Source organism: Ursus maritimus, unplaced genomic scaffold (assembly GCF_017311325.1).
Source record: "Ursus maritimus isolate PB19 unplaced genomic scaffold, ASM1731132v1 scaffold_2, whole genome shotgun sequence".
Taxonomy (NCBI): domain Eukaryota; kingdom Metazoa; phylum Chordata; class Mammalia; order Carnivora; family Ursidae; genus Ursus; species Ursus maritimus.
In genome coordinates, this window is record NW_024424452.1 from 41,724,090 (window position 1) to 41,733,388 (window position 9,299).

A 9,299-nucleotide genomic window follows, 5' to 3' on the forward strand; every position below is an offset into this window, starting at 1 on the left:
GGGGGGGGGACAGACCCTTGTGACTGTGGCCTGGCTATCTGAGGATGGGCTGAGTCCCCCCTTACCCCTTCAGAGGGGGCCGTGATGCTCAGCTCAGGAGACAAGCCACTGGCCTGCACCCTGCATCCCACCCTCTGAGTTCAGGGTGTGGGGAGGAGGGAGCCCCTGACCCCACTCCCCGCTGCCCTCCCCCATATACGCACATGCTAGCCAGGCTCTATTTCCTGTTTTCAGGCTCCATATCCTGAGCGCTGGGATCCCCCAGGACACTGCCAGGCCCCCCAGGCCCTGCCCCTGTCTCCTCTCCGTTTCTCAGGCCACAGGATGCCATGGAGGCCTGGTGAGTGCCCTGAGGACTGGGGGTGGGTGGAGGAGCACTAGGAAGGCCCCCGGTGGATGGTGGGCACTGCCCTGGGGGAGGTGTGACAGAGCCACCGGTCATGGTCATCCGAAGGGGGACAGCCCCGGAGCCAGCAGCTGGGAGGTAGCGGGAGACAGCGGGAGGCATCTCTGGGGCTGCAGCAGAGGGTGACATGGGGTTAGGTCAGGGCACATCTCTCTCACTCAGACCTGGAGGGCTGAGAGTGGCTGCGGGGACCTTGGGAGTGTGTGGGTGGGGGGCTTGGGGTGGGGCCAGGCAGCAGGCATTCCAGAGATACTCAGGGGGGGAAGGGGCCAGCAACCACGACCTTTCTCTCTTCTCCGGGAAAATTATAAGCAGATGTGAGCGCCTCAGGGAGGCAGGGAGCAGGGAGCCAGGACGAGTTTTAGGAAAACGGAACACAATCTGACCGACTGCGGGGGTGGGCACTCAAGGGGCTCAGCCCCTCCTGAGCTCTGGAGCCAGAGTGGACCCAGCGGAGGTCCTGACTGGCTCCCCACCCACCGGGCGAGTCCGGACAGGGGCGGAGGCCCAGAGGAGCTGCTTCCAGATGGCTGATGGGGTGGCCAGAGGGAGCTGGGGGCCGCTTACATCTGAGGCCGTCTTGGAGGCCTCTTCAGGCAATAGCCCTGGGACTTGGGTGCAGTGGTGCGCCCCTGGTGGGGTGGGGATGGGCTTGTCCCTGGTTTGAGGTGTTTGGCGGTGTCCCTGGTGTCCATAACCGCCCCCCCCCCCAGCAAGCGTGATTTCAGGCTTCTAGTGTGGCCTCTCCAACCGGGCACCATGGGCTCCAGGAGCCCGTGGAGCGCACCAGACATCAGTGGTTAGGAGGGCCTCCTGCAGGTCTTAGCTGCACACCCCCAGCCGCATCGGAGGGGTCCGGCCTCCACCTGCAAGCCTGCAGGGACAGGAAGCTCCCCTTCGAGTGGCTGCTGTGACTGGGAATTCCTCCTCCAGCGGAGCCCAAGTCGGCTTCCCACATGACTTCCCCACCGGCTCCCGCTTCCCAGCTCCGCACCAGTGTCCCGGTGCCCTGGGCAGGGGCTGGCGGGCACTCAGAGATCCAGGGCACGACTCCGGCCTCTAGAGGCACTGGGCCCGTGTGTGAGTGAATGGTGCTGGGAGGGGTGGGGGTCAGTCTGCAGAGAAGGAGAGGTGTCACTTCGGGGAGACTTTAAGAGGTCAGGACTCAGGAGAAGAACGAGGGAAGACGGCCAGGCAGAGGGAACAGCCACCTGGTCAGGAATGTGACCCTGGGGAGCAGAGCCCACCCACAGGGCATGGGGTCAGGGGACAAGAGGCCCCCTTTTGGTCCCTGCAGATACTCGGTTAGCCGTCCAGCACCATCGCCTGCCCCAGTGCCTGGCCTCCACGATGTTACCACCTCTGTGCTCCCTCCTTTTCCTGGCCCTGGGCCTGCGGCTGGCTGGAGCTCTCAACCCCAGTGACCCCAACACCTGCAGCTTCTGGGAAAGGTGAGGGGCCCTTGCTGCTTCCCCAGCTCCCCCTACTGCCTACGGGGGTCCCTTCTCCCTCTCCTTCCCCGACTCCCTGCCTCTCCCCAGCTCTCCTTCCCATCCCTCCTGGTTCTGCCCCTGCTCTCTCTCCTCCCGTGCATGGGCTACCTCTGACCCTGTCCTTTCCTCATCCCCCTCTCCTGGTCCCTGTGGGAAGCTGGCTGCAGGACAGAGCGCAGGGCGGGAGCCATTCACTGTGGAGCAAGCAGGGGGGCTGGTCGAGGGGGAGCAAAGGGGACAGGGCTGGGGGAAAAGGCCCAGGTCAGGGTTTGGCCAGAAATGCTTCAACACATCTCCATCAGCTGGGCCCAGAAATCAATTCTAGCTCAATCTCGCATGTAGGAAGGAGGAGGAGGGAGAAATGGAACGCTGTGGTCCTATAGGGTGAGGACGGGACAATGATGGGGGGGTGTCCCAGGAATACTCTGGGAGGACCCCTCCAGATGGAGGGGCCAGGATAGGGGTTCATCCTAGGCTTGGGGGAGCAAACCCACATATTGGGGCAGCATTCCCCATCAGGGCCGAACCCTCATACCCCTGCTTCCAGAGTGCCCTGTGGCAGCCAGGCCTCCCCCACGCTGACCCTGACCCCATCCCCTGTCCTGCAGCTTCACCACCACCACCAAGGAGTCCCAGTCCCGCCCCTTCAGCCTGCTCCCCTCGGAGCCCTGTGAGCGGCCCTGGGAGAGCCCCCACACCTGCCCCCAGCCCACGTGAGTGCCCGGCCTTTCCCTGCTGCGGACTGTGTGCTGCCTCAAGGGGCCCTGGGCCTCCACTCCCACTTCTCTTCCTTGAAACTTCCAAACTTCGGAGTGCAGAGGAAGCCTCTGGCCACAAAGCACTCAAGGGGGCACTTGGGGGGCTTGTGTGGGGGTGTGTGTGCACCTGGGGCCTATTGTGCACCTGCACCTGTGTGTGGTGGGGGAGGGGGCAGGGAGGGAATGTTCCTTCTGTGCACCCCCCCAGCAGAGAGCAGTGCCTGGCCTTCCCCAGTGCCACACGGTGGTGGGTGTGGCCACCTGGCCTCAGCAGGGGGCACTGAGGGCCACCTTCGGGGTCCCCCCAGGGTCGTCTACAGGCCGGTGTACCGCCAGGTGGTGAGGACAGAGCACCGAAAGCGCCTGCGGTGCTGTCCCGGCTTCTATGAGAGCAGGGGCACCTGTGTCCGTGAGTCCGGGAGGAGGGCTAGGGGGGCTAGCCTGCCCTTCCTCGTCCCTCCCTGCCCCCTCTGGTTTGTCCCCCCCCAGGCAGCTGGCGCTAGCCACCTCTGCCCTGGCTGACCACGTGTCTCTCCTCCCCTTCTCTCCGTGGCTTTGAGCAGTCTCGGGGCTGCCTGTGTCTCTCCGGCACTGTGCGTTGTGGTCTCTTCCCTGTCTCTCTGCGGCTGTCTGTCTTTGACTTGTTGCCACCCAGGCTCTCCTGCCCTGCCCCCACCACACCCCCTGAAACCCCCCATGGGAGCCTGCTCTGCCTCTCTCCCCCTTCCCTCATCCTGGAGAGACTCCTGCCCAGCCTGACCCACTCCCCACCTGCTTGTTGTCTGCCCAGTAGCCAAGTCTGGTCCCGACCTGACCCAAGGACCCCCTCTGTTTTCCCAATGTCACAGAAAGGGGCTGGGGAGCCTGGAATTCTGACCTTTGTCAAGCTCTGGCCTGAGCTGCTGGCCCTGCCTTCTGTGGCCACTTCCTCGAGGCAGAAGTGTTGCTCTGGGAGGGCGAGGGCACCTGGGGTCGGGCTTCGGAGGAGGGAAGTGCTTCTCACTCCCTCCCTCTCTGCCCCAGCTCTCTGCGCCCAGGAGTGCGTCCACGGCCGCTGTGTGGCTCCCAGTGAGTGCCAGTGCGAGCAGGGCTGGCGGGGTGATGACTGCTCCAGCGGTGAGTGCTGGGGGCTGCAGGGGCATCGGACCCTGGGCTGCCCCCCTCCCTGCCGCTCACAGGTGCTCAGTCCCCTAGGACGGGTACCCAAGAGCCCCACAGCAGCCAGCTGCCTTTTCCGTGGTGTGGCGCAGGGCACGGGTGTGCGGGGCGGGCTGGGGGACAGAGCCGGGGACTGAGTGGAGGCTAGGGAGGGGGGAGACCCCCGGTGACGCCCTTCTACCTTCCTCATCCCACAGCGTGTGCCCCAGGAGTGTGGGGGCCTCAGTGTGACAAGCCCTGCCACTGTGGGAACAGCAGCTCCTGTGACCCCAGGAGTGGAGCCTGCTTCTGCCCCCCCGGCCTGCAGCCCCCACACTGCCTCCTGCCCTGCCCCCCCGGCCAGTACGGTCCTGCCTGCCAGTTGCGCTGCCAGTGCCACGGAGTGCCCTGTGACCCCCAGACTGGAGCCTGCTTCTGCCCCCTGGAGAGAACAGGGCCCAGGTGCATAACGGGGTCACAGACAGAGGACCACATGGGCACACGTGGGGATATGAGGGCACTCAGACTAGGTCCCAAATGGACAGAATGGAGAGGCCAAGGTCCTCGTCCCAGCTCTGCACTCCTGAGTTGAGCGACCTCGAGGCAATCGTTGACTCTTCGTGAGCTGTTCCCTGCCTGTAAGATGGCAGCATATCCTCTGCTGGAAGGCTCACAGTGCAGATGACACGAGCCGTGTGTGAGCAGGTGTCGCAGAGTGGGGCTGACGGGGTCCCAGAGAAGCCTGTCGCAAGGAGGTGCAGGCCGAGTGGGGGATATGCACTAGGTCTCATGGAGGAGCTCTGCAGTGGAGCCCTCTGGGGCAGGAAAACCGTGGCAGGCAGATGCACCCCCCCCACCAGCGGGAGCAGAGTTGTGGGTGGAGTGGAGGGGGCACAGGCTGGTCACCCTGCCCCATCTGGTGCTGCTGGCTGTCCCCGCCATTTCTGGTCCCGGAAACCTTTGCTTTCCAACTCCTGCCTTCCCCGACAGGGAAGAGGGTTTAGCACCGAAGGATGCCACAGTAAGCTCTGAGGTCAGGATTTGCAAAGGGGAGGCCGGCACTGCTTGAGCCCACCCTGACCTCGTTGCTTTACCCAGCAGCTGTGAGATGTCCTGTCTTCCGGGCACCACTGGCGTTGGCTTCTGCCCCAGCACCTATCCTTGCCACAACGGGGGTGTCTACCAGGCCTCCCAGGGCTCCTGCAGCTGCCCACCTGGTTGGATGGTAGGAAGGGTGGGGCCTGTGCTTCTGGGGTGCTTCTCTGCAGGGCTGGGAGGAGGATGTGTGTGAAGGGTATGGGCTCCGTGGACCCTGCAGGGGTTTGAGGGATGGGGGTCCTGTGCCCATGGGGAGGGGCTCTGTCCATCTTCCACCTCTCCAGGGCACCATCTGCTCCCTGCCCTGCCCAGAGGGCTTCCACGGACCCAACTGCTCCCAAGAGTGCCACTGTCACAATGGTGGCCTCTGCGATCCATTCACTGGCCAGTGTCACTGCGCTCCGGGCTACATGGGGGATCGGTGAGTAGCTTTGGCGAGGGTGGGAGCGGCAGGGGAGGCGGTGGGCCAGGCTCACTCGGCAGGCCCCTAGGTGCCGTGAGGAGTGCCCCGTGGGCCGCTTCGGCCAGGACTGTGCGGAGATGTGCGACTGCGCCCAGGGCGCACGCTGCTTCCCGGCCAACGGCGCGTGTCTGTGCGAACACGGCTTCACCGGGGAGCGCTGCACCGAGCGCCTCTGCCCCGATGGCCTCTACGGACTCAGCTGCCAGGAGCCCTGCACCTGCGACCCGGAGCACAGCCTCAGGTGTGCCACAGGACCAAGCTCAAGGGTCGGAGGCCAATGGGAGCGGCCTTGGGTGCCGAAGCCGCGGAGGCGGACCCGAGGGCGGGACAGATGTCACAAAAGGGAGGGGGAGGGGCCTCGGGGGTGGGGGCAGGGGCGCGCTCGGAACGCGCCCCCCCCCCCCGGTTCGGCGAAGCCCCAGGCGCCCGCCGCGCGGAGGGGTCGAGGGGCCGGGGAGGCCGGGGAGGCGCGCGCGGACCCCGTCAGACGGCGCCGCCCGCTCCCGCCTCAGCTGCCACCCGATGAGCGGGGAGTGCTCGTGTCTGCCGGGCTGGGCCGGCCTGCACTGCAACGAGAGCTGCCCGCAGGACACGCACGGGCCCGGCTGCCAGGAGCACTGCCTCTGTCTCCACGGCGGCGTATGCCAGCCCGACAGCGGCCTGTGCCGGTGTGCGCCGGGCTACACGGTGAGGCGCGGCGAGGACCCGGGCGGGGGGGGGCGAGGCGGAGGGGCCGGGCCACCCCCTTACAGTCCCCCGCCTTCAGGGCCCGCACTGCGCCAGCCTCTGCCCCCCCGACACCTATGGCGTGGACTGCAACGCGCGCTGCTCCTGCGAGAACGCCATTGCCTGCTCGCCCGTCGACGGCGCCTGCGTCTGCAAGGAGGGTAATGGGCGGGGTCTCCGGGGAAGGGTGACTTGGGGGCGGGGCCGGGAAAGAAGGCGGGCCCAAGGGCAGGGGCGGGCCCCGGGCAGGGGAGAGGCTGCGGGTGAGGGTGGAGCCCCCGGGGCAGCAGCTGGACGGTGGGAAAGTAGCCAGGCTACTTCCTTCCTGAAAAACCCGCTTTGCTTTTCTTCAACCACAAAAATCCTACTTGTGCTTAAAGGCCCAGGCCAGAAGGCACCCCTCGGGCGGGCATCCCTCGCCCTCAGTCATCTAGAACCACGCATTGGCTGGGCCAGGAAGGGCTTCTGAGATCCACCGGGGTGGCCCTTGGCAACCTTTGGGCTGGATTCTGACACTGATGTGTCGCATTTGGCTGGCTCTCGGTGATGTGTAACCCACATCCAGTCTCCCGTCCCCACTCCTCCCTGCAGTCTTACACATGATCTGCACAATTCGTTTAGTTACCTGGTTTGGGGTTTGCTCTAAGCATTTGGGTTTGCTGCCAAGCCCCCCCATCCTGCAGGAGAGGCAGGCCCCAGAAGGGAGTGGGGCACCACCGCAGCCACCTAGCATCTTCCCAGCCTCCTGCGTGGGCCTCAAGCCCTGCACTCCCACCCCCAGCTCACGGCACAGTGCCTGGCACAGCGGATGCGCGTGTGTGCTTGCTCTGAGGGGGACTGGATCCCCATGCTTATGTGCAAAGCCCCTCTTCCAGGTTGGCAGCGTGGGAACTGCTCCGTGCCCTGCTCGCCTGGAACCTGGGGCTTCGGTTGCAACGCCAGCTGCCAGTGTGCCCACGAGGCAGCCTGCAGCCCCCAAACCGGAGCCTGTACCTGCACCCCTGGGTGGCACGGGGCCCACTGCCAGCTCCCCTGCCCAGTAAGCGCTCAACAGCCTGTCGGCCTGGGGAGGGCAGGTCATAGCAACCCCCCTCCCCCAGCTGACCGACTGGCCTGCCCCGCCCTCCACTCCCTCCCTGTCAACAGCCTGTCGGCCTGGGGAGGGCAGGTCATAGCAACCCCCCTCCCCCAGCTGACCGACTGGCCTGCCCCGCCCTCCACTCCCTCCCAAGAAGGGGAAGTTTGGTGAAGGCTGTGCCAGTCGCTGTGACTGTGACCACTCTGATGGCTGCGACCCTGTTCGTGGACACTGCCAGTGCCAGGCCGGCTGGACGGGTGAGCATCGAGGTGTCCCGGCCCCAGGCCCGCAGCAGAGCTGGGGGATGGATCCCACAGGAAATGTGTCCAGAAGAGCCTCTGTGGACATGGGGGGGGGGTGGCCAGGCTCACCCTACCCTTCTCTCCCACAGGGACTCGCTGCCACCTGCCCTGCCCTGAAGGCTTCTGGGGAGCCAACTGTAGTAAGAGCTGTACCTGCAAGAATGGGGGCACCTGCATCCCCGAGAATGGCAATTGCGTGTGCGCCCCCGGATTCCGAGGCCCCTCCTGCCAAAGATGTGAGGCTCTCTCTCCTTCCCCCACTTGCCAGCAGGAGGGTGTAGGGCAATGTCAGATGCCAGAAGCCCCCCACTGCCCCTCTTGGTGTCTTCTGCAGTGGGAAGGAGGGAGGGAGCTAGTGGGGTCCGGGGCTGAGCACGGGGTGGCCCCTGCTCCCAGTCACCACCGGCCTCTTTCCGCCAGCCTGCCAGCCCGGCCGCTATGGCAAACGCTGTGTGCCCTGCAAGTGTGCCAACCACTCCTCCTGCCACCCCTCCAACGGGACCTGCTACTGTCTGGCCGGCTGGACAGGCCCCGATTGCTCCCAGCGTAGGTGGCGGCTTGAGTGTGAGAGCGCATGTGCGTGCGGAGAGGTGGGCTGAGGACCAGGGGCTTCCGTTCTGCTGCTCCTGGGTGTGAAAGCCTCCAGGCCAACTTTGATTCAGCAGTTTATACAAACAGTACGGACACTATATAATGACCCGGGGGCTCGGGTGCCACAGTGAACAGGCCAGGGAGACAAGTCCCCTGCATCTCTGCAGGGCGGCCTGGGAAGGGCATTATTGGTCTGGGCATGGGGGGAGCCCTAAGCTTGGTTTTGGACATGTTCTTTCTTTATTTCTGCGTTTTTCAATTTTTATTTATTTATATGTGGCTCTTCCCCACATAAATAAATATATGAAGAACATCATGGAACAGATTAGTGCAAAAAACCAAGTACTGCAAGTGTTAGAAGGGAGAAATGAGACGCGGTGACCCAGAGAGGCTGGGTGCGGGCTGGGTGGCAGCGGGCTCGGTGGGGCAGGCGAGGGGCATGGCGGAGGGCAGCGTCCTCATAGAATTTGGTCCCAGCTCCCGTTGCATTATTCACTAACGTCAGGCACACAGAAATTGGACCTCAAATAGTATGGACGCTTAACTTCTGTCTTAGGTTAAAGAGAAAAAGAGAACCCAGAGCTAAGCAGTGCAGGGTAGTAACAGTGCCCTTTGCTTGTCTGGCCCTGGGCGCCCCCTTTGAAGTGGCTATGAGATCACCAAGTGCACGGCCCAGTGGGTGGCTGGGCACGTGGTAAGCATCTGGGAGTCATCCGTGGGCAGCTGTGGTTCAAAACCTTGGTGTCCCAGGGAGACCAAGGCTGAGCAGATTCAGTGAGGCTGGGGACTGAGCGTTCGTCCAGACAGCGCTGGCCCTGCCCGGCCAGACAGCCACTTGTCCCCTGCAGCGTGCCCTCTAGGACACTGGGGAGCCAACTGTGCCCAGTCCTGCCAGTGCCACCACGGAGGCACCTGCCACCCCCAGGATGGGAGCTGTTTCTGCCCCCCAGGCTGGACTGGACACCTCTGCTTGGAAGGTACCCACAGAAAGGGAAGGCATGTCCCGCCCCCCAGCCCAAAGAGGAGACTGCAGCTTTTGGCCCCTCCCCCCACCTGCCTCCTTGCCTCCCTCTCAGGCTGCTCTCCTGCGATGTTCGGAGCCAACTGCTCCCAGCCATGCCAGTGTGGTCCTGGAGAGAGGTGCCACCCGGAGACTGGGGCCTGTGTGTGTCCCCCAGAGGACAGCGGTGCCCCCTGCAGGATTGGTGAGGTCTTCTCTAGGACCCCCCCCCCCCCTCACCATCTCT

At 64.6% G+C, this 9,299-nt stretch overlaps 1 protein-coding gene across 3 annotated transcripts in view; it reads left to right on the plus strand.

Moving 5' to 3' along the window:
* PEAR1 (platelet endothelial aggregation receptor 1) overlaps nucleotides 1–9,299 on the plus strand; it is a 20,433-nt gene that overhangs the window by 7,154 nt on the left and 3,980 nt on the right. For 2 of the 3 annotated variants that reach the window (XM_040635836.1, XM_040635834.1), the window contains exons 2-18: nucleotides 235–340; nucleotides 1,704–1,857; nucleotides 2,508–2,612; nucleotides 2,966–3,066; nucleotides 3,681–3,773; nucleotides 4,013–4,256; nucleotides 4,896–5,019; nucleotides 5,177–5,313; nucleotides 5,384–5,596; nucleotides 5,868–6,042; nucleotides 6,122–6,242; nucleotides 6,957–7,120; nucleotides 7,314–7,416; nucleotides 7,551–7,697; nucleotides 7,882–8,007; nucleotides 8,901–9,029; nucleotides 9,129–9,257. In XM_040635836.1, coding sequence (XP_040491770.1) covers nucleotides 325–340; nucleotides 1,704–1,857; nucleotides 2,508–2,612; nucleotides 2,966–3,066; nucleotides 3,681–3,773; nucleotides 4,013–4,256; nucleotides 4,896–5,019; nucleotides 5,177–5,313; nucleotides 5,384–5,596; nucleotides 5,868–6,042; nucleotides 6,122–6,242; nucleotides 6,957–7,120; nucleotides 7,314–7,416; nucleotides 7,551–7,697; nucleotides 7,882–8,007; nucleotides 8,901–9,029; nucleotides 9,129–9,257 — 2,281 coding nt within the window. In that variant the 5' untranslated portion in view covers nucleotides 235–324. The remainder of the gene's footprint in view (nucleotides 1–234; nucleotides 341–1,703; nucleotides 1,858–2,507; nucleotides 2,613–2,965; nucleotides 3,067–3,680; nucleotides 3,774–4,012; nucleotides 4,257–4,895; nucleotides 5,020–5,176; nucleotides 5,314–5,383; nucleotides 5,597–5,867; nucleotides 6,043–6,121; nucleotides 6,243–6,956; nucleotides 7,121–7,313; nucleotides 7,417–7,550; nucleotides 7,698–7,881; nucleotides 8,008–8,900; nucleotides 9,030–9,128; nucleotides 9,258–9,299) is intronic. The other variant, XM_040635835.1, reaches the window with a different exon arrangement.